At 35.5% G+C, this 17,576-nt stretch overlaps 6 protein-coding genes across 6 annotated transcripts; 4 read left to right on the forward strand and 2 right to left on the reverse strand.

Moving 5' to 3' along the window:
• Positions 1-627: 627 nt before the first annotated feature.
• GCK72_005674 (uncharacterized protein) lies at positions 628-1,633 on the forward strand (the record flags this gene model as incomplete). Its single annotated transcript, XM_053725282.1, has 5 exons — positions 628-671; positions 719-875; positions 919-1,087; positions 1,131-1,339; positions 1,388-1,633. 5 exons carry the CDS (start codon positions 628-630, stop codon positions 1,631-1,633), a joined length of 825 nt encoding a protein of 274 aa, XP_053589476.1.
• Positions 1,634-5,238: 3,605 nt separating this feature from the next.
• Positions 5,239-6,617, forward strand: GCK72_005675 (uncharacterized protein; the record flags this gene model as incomplete). The annotated part of the gene is made up of 5 exons (XM_003117114.2): positions 5,239-5,328; positions 5,827-6,009; positions 6,057-6,217; positions 6,267-6,362; positions 6,482-6,617. 5 exons carry the CDS (start codon positions 5,239-5,241, stop codon positions 6,615-6,617), a joined length of 666 nt encoding a protein of 221 aa, XP_003117162.2.
• An 803-nt stretch (positions 6,618-7,420) lies between these two features.
• On the forward strand, positions 7,421-9,627 carry GCK72_005676 (uncharacterized protein; the record flags this gene model as incomplete). The annotated part of the gene is made up of 10 exons (XM_003117353.1): positions 7,421-7,493; positions 7,536-7,611; positions 7,673-7,783; positions 8,017-8,099; positions 8,333-8,551; positions 8,595-8,659; positions 8,711-8,995; positions 9,105-9,296; positions 9,341-9,442; positions 9,490-9,627. 10 exons carry the CDS (start codon positions 7,421-7,423, stop codon positions 9,625-9,627), a joined length of 1,344 nt encoding a protein of 447 aa, XP_003117401.1.
• Positions 9,628-10,080: 453 nt separating this feature from the next.
• On the reverse strand, positions 10,081-11,016 carry GCK72_005677 (uncharacterized protein; the record flags this gene model as incomplete). The annotated part of the gene is made up of 6 exons (XM_003116845.2): positions 10,081-10,203; positions 10,252-10,342; positions 10,389-10,470; positions 10,517-10,614; positions 10,791-10,916; positions 10,967-11,016. The coding sequence occupies 6 exons, from the start codon at positions 11,014-11,016 to the stop codon at positions 10,081-10,083; spliced, it is 570 nt and encodes a 189-aa protein (XP_003116893.2).
• Positions 11,017-12,904: 1,888 nt separating this feature from the next.
• GCK72_005678 (uncharacterized protein) lies at positions 12,905-14,200 on the forward strand (the record flags this gene model as incomplete). Its single annotated transcript, XM_003117463.1, has 6 exons — positions 12,905-13,080; positions 13,127-13,243; positions 13,373-13,470; positions 13,520-13,610; positions 13,934-14,024; positions 14,072-14,200. 6 exons carry the CDS (start codon positions 12,905-12,907, stop codon positions 14,198-14,200), a joined length of 702 nt encoding a protein of 233 aa, XP_003117511.1.
• Positions 14,201-14,506: 306 nt separating this feature from the next.
• GCK72_005679 (uncharacterized protein) lies at positions 14,507-16,852 on the reverse strand (the record flags this gene model as incomplete). Its single annotated transcript, XM_003117293.2, has 8 exons — positions 14,507-14,610; positions 14,662-14,770; positions 14,821-15,034; positions 15,142-15,233; positions 15,984-16,160; positions 16,374-16,565; positions 16,612-16,690; positions 16,737-16,852. The coding sequence occupies 8 exons, from the start codon at positions 16,850-16,852 to the stop codon at positions 14,507-14,509; spliced, it is 1,083 nt and encodes a 360-aa protein (XP_003117341.2).
• Between the last annotated feature and the right edge of the window lie 724 nt (positions 16,853-17,576).

A 17,576-nucleotide genomic window follows, 5' to 3' on the forward strand; every position in this document is an offset into this window, starting at 1 on the left:
CTGTCTTTTCTCTATTCTGTTTATTCTCTTTGAAGCTAGACTCCAAAATCAGAATCCTATTTCATGGAATTTGAGTCAAAATTAATCAATGGAACGGAACAGAACCAACAACTGATTGATAAAGAAAGAAATTTGGAGACTAATTCTAGGAAAGAAACGAAAGTAACGGACAGGTTAGATTAACATGACAATAGAATAATTACATTTTTGTTGTGCTGTTCTGTTTTTTGAAATAAATGAGTCAAATTGGAAAACAGAGTGGCTTAACGCACTTTCGAAGACAATCGAAGTCAATTGAAAACATTCGGAAAAAGAAAAAATGAACATGTTGTCCTTGTTTTACAACCGTACTCGAAATATTGAAATGACATCATTGGGATCAGTGAAGCTAATATTATTGAAGGTCTGAAGTATGCTAAATAAAAACTGGAATCGAAGTACAGCAGGTTCTAAATTATGTGGATCAGGAATTGTCTCAAAGACTATTTGAAGTCCAAAAGTTAACTATGAAAGTGTACTGAACCATTCTTGAAATTGATTATTCCCACGTTCATTATTAATCTGTGAACTGTCATTGTTCCACTTCCAAATTAATCATGTAAAACGAAAATCAAATCAGTTTTTAAAATGTCGTCTAAAACAAAAGAAGAAATTCAAACTTCTAACAACCAGTAAGCTGAACTCTCCTCAACTCTATTCTGATCTTCTGAGTTTCCAGAGATAGTTCTGAAGAAGAAGACGAGAATTTCGTTGAAAAAATACTTATTAAGGATCAATTCAAACTAAATGATTCTTTTCGTGAAGAAGTCGATTCAGTCATCAAATATATGTATGTAATGCGTACACTTACAGACCGATTTCTGGATATGTGCATTGTAAGTAGTATTAAATTTTTTCAAAGATTTATTGCTTTTTCAGTCGGACCAAAGCTGGCATTTTGACGATAATACTAACATAAAAACCAGTGGCTGGAGATATATGCAATGTTTCATGAAATATGTTCCATTCATCGAAGACAATAAATCAGAAGCTGCAAGTTTGAATCGGCTACACGACAAACTGGGGCGGATCGAAGAGGAACGTTACTGTGAGATAAAATGAATCTCATGAAGAAATAATATCAACTTCAGATGATTTCCTCTACGTCGACCACGATTCAAGCGTCTTCAGAACATCCAGAGACCTGTTGAAAGATATTGAAACAGTGTACAATTCTGTTGAAATCCTCCTGATGAGATGCAATCGTAGAAGGAGGAAACTGGAGAAAGCAGCGATTGTAACTGATCTCAAACACCATTGCGAAAAATATCGTTTGACTGTACGTGATTTGGATAACGAGGTAAGTTTTCAAAGAGATTCATATTATTCGATTAAATGTAATTTCCAGCTCATTCGACTATCAAATCTTCAAAAATTTGTGAAAGATAATGGTCCATTTCACGGAGAGCACTTCCAACAAGGGCTTTTAATAATTCAACAGATTACTACATTGAGAAGTGATATGATCATAGAGCAAATGAGAAAAAGAGAACTGGAGAAGATCAGAAGCTGTAAAAGTAGAAGTAAAAGTAAGAGCAAAGGCAAAACCAAGAGCAAAAGTGCCAGTCGTACAGTTCGAGTTTCGAAAAAATAGATTATTGGCTTTACTGTGGAATGAACTTGTTCTTTTCTTTCTGCTTATTAATGTGTGTGAACACCTTTTGTTCGAAATCTCGTAAAATCGCAACAAGAAAATCCGATCAGGCCCAACTTCTACAAAAATCCTTCGTATACATCCCTTGGTCAAGATTATGTCTGATCAGAGAACTCGCGTTCAGCATCGAGGATTATGCAAAACATCCCACTGATTCCCACCCTCGCCTCCTCTGAAAATCGGCTCAACATGAAAATGTTCTGTCATCATTATTTGCATTCCAAGCAGTATAAACGATATTGCATAATCAAACAAGGAAGCTCTTTTCACTGTATTTCATTGATCTTTTGTATTCGAAAACAATGGCATTTAGTGTCTGCGTTTCCAGCGATCTTACTATATTTCGGATTCAGACAGGTTTCTAAAACATCCTTTGTTTTCTCTTTGTGATGTAATAGACCTCCATCAATCCAAATGAGATAATTGGATAATTCAATGAATAGACAAATACTAGCCATTTCTAAAAAAACTTTTATTTTTTTTCTCGTTCAGTCTCAGTTGTGTTCCGACTATTCTAGAAAAGAAACTGTTTTGGATTGAAAATCGGAAATGAGTTCTCTGACCTCTCCTCCCACACCCGGAAACTAGTTTTATCCCTTTTAATGTGCCATGCCAGACCAATTTAAAACGGATTTTGTTACATTTTCTCGGTTAAAGGTTACATCGAATAGGTCACCTGAAAAGAATTTCGATTATTTGTTTTGACATTTTGAAATTTTTCACATTTATAGAAAGAAGTTCTGAACGCCCAACTTTGTCAAGACAAAACAGCCATGCATAGAAAGAAATACTATATAGAAGGAATAATATATAGATATATTCATTTCTATACTTTCTTTGTTCGATTGAGTTCTGTCTAAAATTTTCAATGAAAGTAACCTAAAATTATTGCTTATTCTGCTTCTCTTCTCACATGTTTATTATATTTTCAGTGAAAAAGAGTCAGATATTCTGACAAATCTCTCAATCCCTATATTACAAATACTCTATAATTTGCATCAATTCACTCCAATTCTTGTCCCCCTTTCGAAAATAAAGTAGTTGATGTTTATAGTTTGACCTTTTCGAAACAAATCAAAAAGTTCCGTGTTCATCCTCTCCTCTAATCGTTTTTTGTTTTCGCTAATATGTTGTTTATTTTGTCCGTTCCACCTCGCTTTCGCCCAACAAAAAACGGACAAAATAATCCTCAATTCAGTGCGTGCTGAAAGACTCATTATTATTTTTCTCTGAATCTCTCCTTCCCAACCTAATCCCGTTCACAATCATCAACCGATTATTAAAACGTTTTGTTCATTCGGTTCAACTCCGTTTCTCTCATTTTCATTGTGGAATTATTATTTGCACTATCATAAGTTTCGAAAGTTCGATTTCACATTATGAGGATTTTAATTCCCCGAGCAACGTGCTCTCTCAAGTGACTACAGTATACCTTTGTGGCGAGTCTTGTGATTAACATCTTCTGACTTATTCTTCTTGTACTCTATCATGAATCAGAATACTTCAATTTTTGAAAATGTTCCTGAGTAATCAGCTTATCTGAAAGGACAACAATCTTAACTTTTGTATGATTAGATACAAAAAAATTTTTTTAAACAAATGAGGAGAATTGATTATATATATGTAGCCAGATTGGATAGCCATTTAGGAAAAAATTACAACATTTCGGATGAGAAGGAGGTTTTCCCTCACCATCCATCCCCACCATCACTCAATTTCTGTCTGACTCCTTTCTTTCAATTCCACCTTCCGTTTTCTTGTAATCCATTCTAATCCTCCTGTATTCTTATTTCAATGGATTACCTCCATCTGAGTATTATTTTCTCTGTTTTTTTATTCCATCCAATTTTTGTCCTATTCATCCAAAAGACATATTCTTCATCAAAATTCTCTTCTTTCTCAAATCAATTTCGTTGATTCAGTCGTTGATTCTTCCCTCATTTCTATTGTCCCTGTATTCATGAAATACAATTCTTTTGTGGTTTTAAGTCCTCTCGGAACAACGATAAATTGTAGGATCAGAACGAAGAAATAGTGTTAAAAATGAAGGAAAAAGAAAGAAAACAGAGTGAAATCTCAGAGTTCATATCCGGTGTCTCGTGAGGGTTTTTGACTTTTTTGGAAGAAAGAAGGCGTTTTTCGTTTGCCTCGAACCTTCAGCTATTTTTGAGAAAAACGGATGTAAGGTGGGTGATTTTCTACTTATTTTTTCTCTTTTTCTCAGTTTTCTCGGCTCAATGACCTTTGTTTCCAATTGTTGAAAAGGTGGAATTCTTTGTTTTTGCGAAGTAAGAGAGTCTTCTAAAGCTATGTTACTCCTATTATTACCGTACTCTTTGTCAAGTTCGAATATGAAGTTCACTGAAAAACATCCAGTTTTATGAAGCATGTATGATGTCCTTTCAAGTTTTAGAGAAACACGCTTGAGAGGTCACGTTCTACAATTTTTGAATCACTTCACCAATAAACAACCATGGAGAAAAATGTCTTTGAATTTTCACCTGTTCTCGTGTCAGCTCATGAGTTTTCTCTTTTGTTCTATTCATGGTAGTTCTTCATTTTTTGAAAGAAGATAATTTTCCATTCAGTTAAGTGTGATAAAAGGCGATTTATCAAGAATATCTAATAGAATAACTTCATCCAGATATGAAAAAGAATGAAAGAATAACTAGAAAATCTTCTCCAACAGTTACACCTCATAAATCTTCGTCCGGTCTGCCTGAATCCATTTTTTCGTTTCCCTTCTTGTCTTTTATTCTCTAATTCTATTAATCCTTCACATTATTTCAATCTTCGCTACTACCGATTTTGTCCCGCATATTGATAGATATCCGCCGTTTCATTGTCATTCATATCCGACGAGACGAAACGAATTTTCGCTCGATTCTATGTCTACAAGTCCTTCTTTTCCTCTCTATCGAATAGTGTCTCCTCTTGATTTTTATGTTCGCACAGTTCTGAAAATTGAAACAGAAGAGTGTATTATTCGACCAATTTAATGTTCGTCTAATGATCAAGTCCAATAAAATCTTCTATTAGTTTTAAAGGTCTTGGTCATTTCTTCTCAAAAAAATACAAAAGAAGAAAAAAGAAGAGACTGTGACGTAGTCGATAAAAGTTTCAATCTCTTTGTTCCATTTTTCATTCGACTGATTGATAGTGACTACTGATATCAGTTCAAAAACTAAGACCAGGTTCATATAACGACCTCCAACCATGTACAGGTGGTCACTATCATTCTTCTTCTTCTCCTTCTACCGCCATTTTTTATTTCGTATAGCTGAAAGATGAAGTTGGACGAAGCAAGAAAGAAGAAGAAGTACTTCTGGGTCAGAAATTTGTACATTACACACTTCCTACTTCAACATACACCTCTTCATTTTCCTTTTTTGCATTCCTAGATTTGAAAGTGCTACAAGAGAGAAATCGACTTCCGATTAGTTTCTTTTCCTTTTTTCTCTTTATATTAGCTCTTTTTCTCTTTTTCTCTCTATACTTCTCTCCTCGAATGATAACATTTTTAATTCAAATCAGTTCATCACAAAATGGATGAACTTGTGTTTTTCAGAGGAATGGCTCCTGATCCAAACACTTTCGATCGAGTATTCAAATTTGTAATTCTTGGAGGAAAATCGGTGAGTGAGGCCTATAAAGTTCAAGGAAAAACTGAAAATGTTTTCAAAGTTTAAAATGAGGTCGGAGAATTGCTTCATCTCTTTTCTCTAGTTGTATTCAAATTTTGGATAAGTTATGGTCACAGTACGAATGTTTCAATCTAAAGATCAACGCCTACAAGTTGAACAAATAAACACTTTCTTAATTTTGAGGAAGTATATTTCTAATTAAATTGTTGTGACCCCTATTATCAAATTGTATCAAAATTAACCAACCGTTCCCAGACAGCTTCCTTAATTGTTCACTTGCTTGTAAAACTGTATTTTGGTCATGGTACGGAGAAGTTGTTTCAATGATTCATTGAGATCAAAACAGTTGGAAACACTTTCGGAGATAGGAATGATGGTGTCTTAAAACCGGAAATAAGTTAATATGAGCTCAAGAAGATAGAATTTTGATTAGTATCAAGTCGCAAAATTTCTGTCAAGAATATTCTCATCAAACGGGAAATGTTTCAGGTTGGAAAGAAGACACTTCTACGTTCGTTTTGCACAGAAGGAGATGATGAAAGCATTTGGACATCACTGACTGTTGATGATGAGAAAGTGTTGATTGAAGCCACTGTTACACAGAAATGGGAAGAAGGAATGTCGAAAGAGAATGATGCGATTGCTCTTGTATTCTCAACCACTGATGTTTATGTGAGTACCTTAGCAATTTTAACTATGTTGTTTATTCATTTTTTTAGAGTTTCGAATACACTCTCGAATTATACAATGAAATTCAAAAAACAACAGAGAAAATTCCGTTGGTTTTTATTGAAAATAAGATGGACATTGTTGAAGAAAGTCAAATGGAAAAGACGCTGGTAGAAGGAGAATTGAGAAAAAAACATAAACGATTATACAGGTTCGTATCTCGGGTTTTCGTGTCACTTTAACTTTGAAACATGTTTTAGAGTATCTGCAATGAAAGAGTTCAATGTAATGCATCCTTTCGCTTATTTAATCGAAAAGCTTACTCGCCAAAAGAAGGATGTCAATGCAAATGAAAGGTGGGTTGGGAGAAAACTAGTCAGATATTGAGAAGTCATTTTTCTAACCAATTTTTCGAGAAGCTTACCAAATATTTTGAATTAATTACTATGAATTAGAAGTTTTTGCAGCGTTTCAGAAAACAGTCTTCGTCTGTAACTTCGTCTACTGCAACTCCACCGTCATCTACTGAAGCTTGGGGTGAACCTTCACCTTCAGAAAGCAATTCAACAACTCTTCCTCTAAACAAAAAAGATAAATGCATACTCATGTAATTTTCGTTGATTTCTAATATTCTACGATCGTATTAGTGCAGAAAAACAAATTTGCTATACTCTTTTTTTTACAAATGTTTGGGCGTTACGGTTTTGATCTCTTCTCTCCATTTTCGGATAAAAAAATAAACATTTTGGATAGCTGATGGATCTCTTTTAATATGTGTTTTTAAAATCATGGATAGCAAGCTTGATTCCCAATTTGCAAATAAATTAGAAAAACTGAAAGTGTCACAGGGTCTCAGGATGAGTAGTGAAAATAAACGCGCTCCGCTGAAATCAGCTGAAATTTTAGCGCGAAATTCAAAATAATTTTTATATTTAAAAATTTTATCTATTTTTTCAATAGAATTGATCTCGAAAAGACGCGCGACGGTCAAAAAACTGACTGAAAATGCGGGAAAACAGACATAAATCGGCTCAAAAAGTGGTCGATTAAGCTGCGTATCAAAGTGCCACAGTGAAACAGCGAATTGAAAAAATTAAAATTTGAATTTACCGCCAATGTCTAGTGGAGCGCATACGATTTCACTACTCACACCTAGACCCTGTGACACCTAGACCCTGTGAAGTGTTCCACAATTCTAATTTGAAAAACCGCGCATTTTGCGCTTGAAACGCGCCAAGCACAAGAGATGTGCCTTCAAAAAGAATGACGCACTTTGCCGATTTTTTTATTTTTCTCACGGCTTCCACGATTTTTATCTTTTCTGCTTTTTCAAACGTTTTCTTCTCGATAGGTTTTTTTTTAAAAAGAACGACTGGCTTTCAGAGTATTAAACTGGTAAGTTAACCCGACGAAAATGATGGCCGCACGACTCCTGGGAACGTCTTCAAAACTGGCAAAGTTAAATATGCATTTTCACACTGCCAGAGGTTCGAACTAACTTTGTTTTAATTATGAATTCATAGTTTCAGTGGCATTCTTGCCTATCGTTCAATTCAAGTTGTCTGATATTGGAGAAGGAATCGCCGAAGTCCAAGTTAAGGAGTGGTTCGTTATTTTTGTTTTTGTCCCAGTATTTCTTTGAATTTCATTCTTATATCTTTTTCAGGTATGTGAAAGAAGGAGACACAATTTCCCAGTTTGACAAAGTCTGTGAAGTGCAGAGTGACAAAGCCGCAGTCACCATTTCCAGCAGATACGATGGAGTCGTCAGAAAATTGTCAGTTTCAACGTCAAGATGCTTACTTGTTCTTTTGTAACTTTATCGTTTTAAAAGTTTGTTGCCATGTGTCAAAAGAAACAGCGCACGTGGCGTCTTCGTTTGCACAAGTCGTTCTGCGTCTCTTCTTTATATCTGTGGTGATTGACAAAGATATGATCACTGATCACAGGGAGAGAAATAAAAAAACTTGTCTAGATAGTGATGTGAAAAAGCAATAATGTTTCTTTCAGATACCATGATGTCGATGGAATGGCTCGTGTCGGACAGGCTCTTATTGATGTCGAAATAGAAGGAAGTGTTCAAGAAGAAGAGCGTACGTTTTTTTTCTGCTTTTCTATATGAAAAATTTTCTGGTAGCCCCGATGCGATGCTGAAATTTTTGTTCTGGGATCATATGTCATGTTCATTTTGTTTCTGAAAAGGCTGTGAGATTTCAAATCGTCCGAAAGATAAAATAAAAAATATACTGATGATTTCCCTGGGGACACTGGATGCTCTCAAACTAATTAAAATTTAGTCGTTGCAGTACAACGTTTTATTTTTCAGAACCGAAGAAAGAAGCTTCTAAGTCCACTCCTCAACCTTCTAAAGAAGCAGGCAGTGCCCCCGAATCCACACAATCAGATGGAAAGGTTCTTGCTACTCCGGCTGTTCGCAGAATTGCCATCGAGAACAAAGTGAAATTGTCGGATGTTCGTGGTAGTGGAAGAGAAGGAAGAATTTTGAAAGAAGACGTTCTCAAGTTCCTCGGACAAGTATCTGCCGGTATTTATAATTCAATCAACAAAAAAGTATTTCGAGTTTTCAGATCATGTTTCTGGATCAACCAACATTCGTACTACTCACCAAGCTCCTTCTCCAGGTGCTAAGTCGGTAAGTTCCCAATTCCAAGCAGAACTGTTTCTTCAAACTGTTAATTTGAAGTATGAACCACTCAAAGAAGATGTTTCTGTTCCGATCCGTGGTTATACTCGTGCTATGATCAAGACAATGACTGAAGCTTTAAAAATCCCACATTTCGGATACAACGAGGAGATTAATGTTGATGCTCTTGTGAAGATTCGAGGAGAAATGAAAGATTTCGCCAAGGAGCGTCATGTAAAACTCAGTTACATGCCATTCTTCATCAAAGCAGCGTCTCTGGCTCTTCTTGAATTCCCAGGACTCAACGCAACGACCGATGACAAGTTGGAACACGTGATTCACAAGGTTAGATCTTTTAAAAAAATCACAGTATCTGACTTCAGTTTAATACTATCGCTTACTAGAGATTATAGAATATTTTCCTATCAAAGTGAAATTTAACCAAATTACCTAGGCATCGCACAACATCTGTTTGGCTATGGATACTCCTGGAGGCCTTGTTGTTCCAAACATCAAGAACTGTGAACAACGCAGTATTTTCGAGATCGCTCAAGAAATTAATAGACTAATGGAAGCAGGAAAACGTCAACAAATAGGAAGAGAAGATTTGGTCGGAGGAACTTTCACTTTGAGCAACATCGGCGCAGTAAGCTGTTCTTGCCATTTTGAAACTATGAACTAATTTTCCAGATTGGGGGTACGTATGCTTCGCCTGTAATCTTCCCTCCACAAGTTGCCATTGGAGCCATTGGAAAAATAGAACGTCTTCCACGATTCGACAGACACGATAACGTTAGAACTATCCGATGGCGCTTTGAATTCAAGTCTGATTTTTACAGGTGATAGCTGCTAATGTGATCAAGGTCTCCTGGTGTGCAGACCATAGAGTAGTCGACGGAGCAACAATGGCTCGCTTCAGCAACCGTTGGAAGTTCTACCTTGAACACCCATCCGCTATGCTTGCTCAACTCAAGTAAATCATATCACGGATAACATTTGCCTGGTTTAATTTTTAGGAGCCTAATTTTTATCCCCTTGATTTTCACATTCCCCCAGTTTTCACCAACCCTGACCGCCTTTATTTTTTCCAAGGTGCCTGTTTCTAGAGCATATTGTAGACGACGATTGCATTTTTCAGTCCCCACAGAAGATTAGCCCGTGTTTTTTTTCTCTTGTGCCATTTACTTGTTTAACGTAGAAAGATATTTCATAATCATGTTCGTGTAGAATAAAGATGTTATTATTGTAACTATAGAATACTTTTTGAAAATGTTCCTTTTTTTTTTAATGGTCTCTGTGGAATAAACTAATGATATAATATATTCATCATAGCTTATTCGGAGTTTCATTTGTATTTCCCTTTCATTACTCGGGCAAACTACAAGATTGATTTACATTTATTTACAAACCTACATAGTTTGACTTTACAATTAGTATATTATCTTTTTTGGGCAATGGATTGGACGAGGATCGATGAAGCGATCACAAAGGAACTGCCATAAATCTTCTTCTGCTTCCTTGTATCGTTTTCCGTTGATTAATATCCAAGGAACCTGAAATTTGAATGAATCACTGATCATTCATCGGGGCTATGAACCAACCCAATGCATTTCCGGAGCCATTTCAGCGACATATTTCTCATGATCACTGAACAGTTTCCTACCGTGTCGACTATCAGCACATTCCAACATTCTGTAATTATGTCATTACATACAGACAGTTCAATGACTTCACTCACTTCGCTCTTTCCAATTTCGTCGGACCTTCGAAACAAGTCTCAGCCGCCACCGTTATATTCGGTTTCCCTTGAATACACGTCACTGAAAAATACGATTATTATGATGAACGGTAGACTTTATTACTTACCAAATTCCATGTACTCTTCAAAGTTCGGGAGGGCTTCGATTACACAAGCTTGCAATTGATTCAATAGACATTCTCGTTCTCCGTGATGACACTCACAACTGGAAATATATTTCCTGTTGGGGAGAATATTTTTACATCATGAATATGAAATCCGTCATTCGAGAATGAATATTTCGTCAGATTACTGGAAGTACAGTAATCCAAAATTTGAGCAACGATATGAAAACTTCATCAACTTGCACTCAAACCACATTTCAACATAAATGTTACTTACCTAACATCATCACCATCATCTGAATCCACGCACGTCGTCTTGATACCATATGGATGATATTCAAATTTAATTCTTCCTGTCGAGCCCAACATTCTCCACATCGGAAGCCAGTGCCATTTCATCCAACTACAATAAATATATCTCGTGGAAAAGTATCAATTAATTATATAACTCACTATGAAGTATCAGAGCATCTTCCTTCTCCAAATGCGACAATATTCACCATTTCACCAGTATTTGGAACATCTTTTGCATGACAAGAATTGAGAATTAAATAGAGAAAATAAATAAATAAAGTTTTGATTATACCAGTCATCATCATTAGTTATCTAAAAAGTTGGTGTTCTCATCTATTTTATATGAAAAGAAGAGAGAGGTCATGCGTTACGAAGTTTATAAAACGATTAGATTTGAAGTGGACGGGTGGAACCAAATTTCTCGAAAAAAAAACAAATCACGTCTTCTGAGTGTCTCCGTATACTGAATTTACGATAAAAAGCAGTGTGTCTGAATAAGAAGAATTAGTCGAATTATATCAACTGGTTTTGAAGTTTGAAAGTTTGAAAAATAATAAGAGTTGACCAAAAATCGGTCGAAAAAACAACAAGACAAGTAGGTAATAATAGAAGAGATGAAGATATGTTCAATGACATTAATTTGAATCAGCTGACTAAATGAGGAAATAAAAGACCATGGATTACTCACTATCAGAGAAATTGTGAACTGATGAAATGGTTGGTGTAAAAATTATTAAACTTTTGAGAAGATGAAAGTTATATTTTGTTTCAATGGCTGGAAAATGAACATTTCTAGTTTTTGTATGATTCCAGAATTCAGAGAAATAAGTATGACGACAATGGGAACTGGGAGCTTTGGAAAAAGGGTTTGAAAACACTTTTATACCGATTTGAGTGAATTCAATACAACTGGTTTCTCTCGCTGAATTTTTTCTTAAACATTTTGAGCAAACTATAACTTTTTGAAACTAAAATTTTGGTTTCTTCTACATATTGTATCATTCGTATTCGTCAATTGATAATCTATATATTTTGTTTAATGACACGATCTAATCAGTTCATAGTTAAACAGTCCGGAGGAAAAAGGATTCGGGTTTCAGAAAAACCTTCAAAAAAGAAAGTTAATATCCCGCAGAATTTGAGCTGAGAACGGCACATTTCCCCTTTTCAGATAGTACTAGTGATCAATTGAACTCGTTTAACCTCAAATCGTCGACGTCTTTCCTAATCTAACTCGCATAAAATTTGCCGTCTTCTTCCCTTTTCTCTATATTTTTTCCAACGTCACATTTCAATGTTTTATGGTTGAGAAACCAAAAAGATAGCTGTTTTTCTGCCACAACAGACATAAAACCGTCCTCTTTTCTTCTTCCATTAACTGTTAACTTTCCATTTATTTTCTGTTCTTTGTGCTTTTCAATACGTAAGAAGGTCAGCCGAAAAGAGCAAAGTTTGAGAGCCCATGCAAAGTTTCTACGTGATCTTTCTTAGTTAGACCAACTAATGAGAACTAGAAAATCGGGAAGGTAAATATGTGAACTTGTATAAAAACACAAACAGAAACAAGTGAGTTAAACAATTTATAGTTTGTTCAAAGTATGAAAAACTTGGCAACCAGGTAATACTGTATTGTGTTGATTGAATAGAAAAGAGTAGAAATGATTCTTCCAGAACCTTCACTAATTGAGTTTCTTGCTCATTCCCATCCGACTCATTTCTCGAATGAATCATTTCAGAAAGCATACAAAAGTTTCAATGCTTACAATCGCCTTCGATAAATATGCTCTTGTTTCGGTTCCTTTTATTTATTTTTCCACGTCTTTTTCTGTTTCGAAGGGTCAGCTATTTAACCGTTGGCAATATATCAAATCTCTTCAACAACTGGTTCACAATATTTTATCTTATCTTCAGGTATTTCCCGAATGAATCAGAGATCCAATCAATAAAATCTTATCACTTTTCTTTTCATTTTCCTTGAACACTAGTTTCCGTCACTGCCCTCGTCCTTCCATTCATATCCGTTTTTGTTTCTATTCTTTCCTTTTTCTCGACCTACGATTTTTGACTTGATAACTAATTTGTTTACTTTTCAGAAAAATGATGACGAGGTTATCAGTTCAGCTGATCGTTTCTACAGTCATCGTTCCACTTGTTTTCGGACAAAATCTCCTCGAAATCTATAAAGCAATGATGAATGATCAAGCAGGAAGAGCTAAAACGCCTCCAATTAATATTGAATTTTTCGGAGAAAGTCTGTGTCCGGATACCACTAGGTAACATTATGAAACTGAAAAATTATTCGATCACACAGTTTTGCAGATACTTCCGGAATCATATAATGCCAGTTTGGAATGCTTTGCACGCATCCACACTCATCAATGTCACTTATCACCCATTTGGATTAGCAGAATGCAGACGAAATGACGGCGTCATCAGGTACGGGAAATCGTTTTTTCTTTCGTCGGGAAGTGAAATGAACTTCCGTTCTATTCTCCAATTATTATTGAACGAACTTTGCAAACAAAAGTTCTGTTTGTATTTCAAGTTTGTGAACTCTGTTTCCAGATGTACTTGTCAACACGGACCTGCCGAATGTCAACTGAATATGCTTCAAGCGTGTGTTATCAGTGCACTTGAATTTCCACAACTTTATATGCCAATCGGTGAGATAGAATGATTAGATCCATGCAAACATGGTTTTTTGATTTCCAGTCAACTGTATGCAAGGCAAGAGTTCTTTCTCTTCCGCCATCGATGATTGTATTGTTAATTTCCGACCAAGGCCAGATCTCGATGAGAATTTGTATGTTTCAAACCAGCAGACGTATTAAAAATACCGTAAATACTGTATTATAACGGCATGCCGTTATATTTTTCAACTGCCTCCTAGAGAAATTTTGAGGTTTCAGAAACTCATTAAAATTAAACGGAAAAACTTTTTTGGCCGTTCTTTTTGCTGATCAAGAAGTTACTAATTACGCTGCTTCTAATCAGAACCAAGAACAAACATCGGGATAATCATATTCTTGAATTCTGAATGTAGATGGGTGCCGTTATAATACAGGTGCCGTTCTATTACAGGTGCCGTTATAATACAGTATTTACGGTATTTTAAATAAATTCCAGCATGACTCGATGTGCTCAAAGTCAACTAGGGGCCAAGCTTATGATGCAGCACGGATACAGACAGAGGGAAGTCGCATCTGATCTTGATTGGGTAAAATCTTTCAGGAGTTTGACTGAACTTTAATTTTTTGAATTCAGGTTCCATGGATTCTGGTTAATGGACGTCGATCCCAAGCAGCTGAAAATCAACTGAAGACAATTGTTTGCGGATTTTCAGAGCCATCCCGGTATGAATACTGTAAGACAACCGAAGGTCTCATATTCTAATTTCAAAGGAAATATCTTTTTTTTTTTGTTGTTTTTCTCTGAAATCTTGCTTCACATTTTGGTGGTGTTACAGGTAGAAAATATGAAATGTTATTATTTGTTTTTTAATTTCTTCAATTTAGTACTGATATACCAGAAATATACGCATAGATTCCAGAAACGCCACAATACAAAACTTTTGAAGAAGCTTTTATTAAAATTCAATATGAAATATGGAATGAAATGAGTGAATACGTGAATAATAAACCAGTAAGAAGACGTCGAGATCAATGAAAGGAAAGCGCTTGTACTCAACTAATGGTATCATCAAAACTTTGGCAAATTTTTCGGTCCGTTGGCCAGATTTTCTAAATCGGCAAATGAAAGTTTCGAAGTTGTGGATACAGAAACTTCCCGTTCGTTTAGATGATCTAAAACAAATAAAAATATAAATTATTCCATTATATTAGTCTTTTTCGTACTTCCCGGAACAGCTTGCACTTGCATTGCATCCACATTGAACTTTAATTTTCGAAGATGTTGTCGTTGTGGATGATTTGATAGTTTTGAAGATGCACTTGTATGTAATAACTGAAAATTAATTGATTTGGTATTTCCAGAATATATTTTTCGAAACTGACATGAATCTCATCATCCAAACTTTCCACATAAACAGGCGGTACTTGATTGTGTAAATCATCCACAATAAGCATCGAAACTTCAAGATTTCTCTCCAAAATATAATTAAATTCAAAATCTTCGTCATCAGCTCCAAATGGAAACATCAGATCTTCTCCCACTTTCAGCCATCCCACGTAGAAAAGGAATTGAAGAATCGTGAAAATGGGCACGTATCTGGAAGCAATTAATGAGAAACCCCCAAAAGACCAAAACTAGAGTTGCATGTTTACTGGAATATTGGGTTATTATTCTGATAAAATGTTTCTATACTAATAACTCACACATCGACGATTTCCTCATTCTCGTTTTTGCTTGGATATTGTCTTCCGATGAGTGCAAACAAGAAGTATCCGTAAACAGATATTGTCGATACCTGGAAATTATAAAATCAGAATCTGAATGTTTTCCATTGTGCGATGAATCCTCAAGAATACGGTATCATATTTATCCTTGGAAGCTCTTGACTTTCCGGATAGATTTGTCTAAAATACTGTACTCTTGGGTGCCCATCATTGTCAAAGGTTTCAATACACAATGTTCTTTAATTGATCTCATTAAAATTCAATCATCATTTATACTTTTTATACGAGGACTATAACGTGGACAAAATCACAATTTCTACGGTTTCAAGTTTTTATTTTACATCACGATTTTCTAATTTCAGAAAATTTTCTGTATTTAATCAATTTTTTTCTGTACTAAAACTATCACGCCACCGCACATCTCATGCCAGGTACAAAAAGGGAAAACAGACGAGTTGTGCTCAGAAAGTGAATAGAGAAGAGAGGGAAAAAATAATTAGGGAAAAGCGCAGAGAGAGATAGTTACAGTTTCTTTTCTTTCAGATGAGTTTTTATATTTCACAGCACGACTACGTTGTTGTCTGTTCCCGCGCACCTGGCAATAGACGAGCGGAATGCAAATCCAATCGTAAAGGAACACACTGGCGATTCTCTGTCGATACTCTTCCAGTTTTCTCGTCAGCATTTGCAGTGACGTCATGAAATTAATTATCAGTTATTCTCAGTTTTCTCGAAAGAGTTGGATGGATCTTTTCAAGTTGCTCATTTATCATTTCTTGGGTGTTTTTTTAAATGTAATTGCAGTCACAAATTGACATCACCTGTGTATACACAAGCGGAATAGCAATCCAATCGTAAATGAACAACTGAAAAAAACCGTTTCGATACTTTTCCAATGCATCCAGAAGCACTCGAAGTTCGTTCGTGTGAGTTAATGTTCCTTTTTCGAAGCATCGAACCATCATTGTTTGGATCCAATTCAGTGGAACCCACCATTTCTGAAATTTTCAGAATATGGGATTTGGTAGTGATATGACAAGAATTGACATGTTCCGTTTCTAACTAAGTAATAGTAAGTAATAATAAGTAATAAGCAAAATTGTCAAATTATCTGCTGATTTTCTACTCTTCTTCTAATTTTTCGATTCGGCATATTTTGATTATTCTAATTTCACACAGTATGACTCCGAAAAAAACATATTAAATCTAACCTGATGTGGATCAACATGAACAAGAATTGATTTGAACATGACCATTTCCTCTTTTGTCATCAATCCAGAATCCACTAAATGATCATCTGTTGGATATCTTGCGAGTACTCGAAGTGATATACTCCTCCATGCGAGAACTGATGTTAGAATTGCATATCTAGCTATTGTTTTTCGAATTATTCGAGTCTCGGGCTGAAAATTTGACTGTTGAAACAAGGGAAGTTGAGATTCAACTTACGTCTTGGCCTCGAATAAGAGCTGAAACATTGTATAACAGATGATCAGGCCAACTGATCAATTGACAACAGTCCCACCACCTATAATTGTCGATCAGAATTCAGAAACTCTAGAAAGAAACGTCACCTCCTCACAATCATTGCAACATAAAAACCTAATAAGAACGTCAATGGAATTTCTTTTGTCCAACCATCAACTAACATCACATATTTTATAAATTCGTTCTGCTGTTCTTTCGTCATCCCAAACCTGAAAAATTTTTTTTGGAAAAACTCCCATATTTTCTCGTGTCTGACAGCTGCAATAAATCAAAAAAGTCGTTTTGTTTGAACCAATAGGAAGTGTCAAACGAAATGAGCTATTTTTGTGAGGGAATGAGTTGTCTGGGTGGGTTTACTGCCTGATTTATGAGGTGCTTAGTTTTAAAAAAACGAAAGTTTTCGTCTTCTATTCAGTTTTAGACGAAAGAAGAATTCTAGAATCTGGATTACCTGTAGTATGCATTGATAATATAATACATTGTTAGAAATATCAGAAGATGTTTCCATATTGCTTTCCAAAGTGAACCTTTCCATCGAAATAATAGTTTGAGGAACGTATCCGAGTAAGAGATTGTCATTCACTGAAAATAAAAACTGAAAGAACTGAAGACGAAAAAGGAGGAAGAAGAAAAGTAAAAAGTGCAAAGAAGATGGAAAACGTTATTTTTAAAATGTTGATGATGTCCAACAAAGAAATAGGGGAAGATTTGATTTTGATTCCATTCAACGAAACTTTTTGATATATTAGTGCGTCAGTTGTTGCGGCTGGGAGCACCGGATTGAGCTCAAGAGAGACTACGAAACGACGAAAGGTCAGGACACAAGTCACGTCGTCGTGTATATATCTGTGAGTGTGACACGTGGAAAATGGAGAACAAGTTATCACTGGGTTTTAGAGAGTACAGAAAGTATCAGAACGAAGAAA

The sequence above is a fragment of the Caenorhabditis remanei genome, chromosome II, assembly GCF_010183535.1.
Source record: "Caenorhabditis remanei strain PX506 chromosome II, whole genome shotgun sequence".
NCBI classification, from domain to species: domain Eukaryota; kingdom Metazoa; phylum Nematoda; class Chromadorea; order Rhabditida; family Rhabditidae; genus Caenorhabditis; species Caenorhabditis remanei.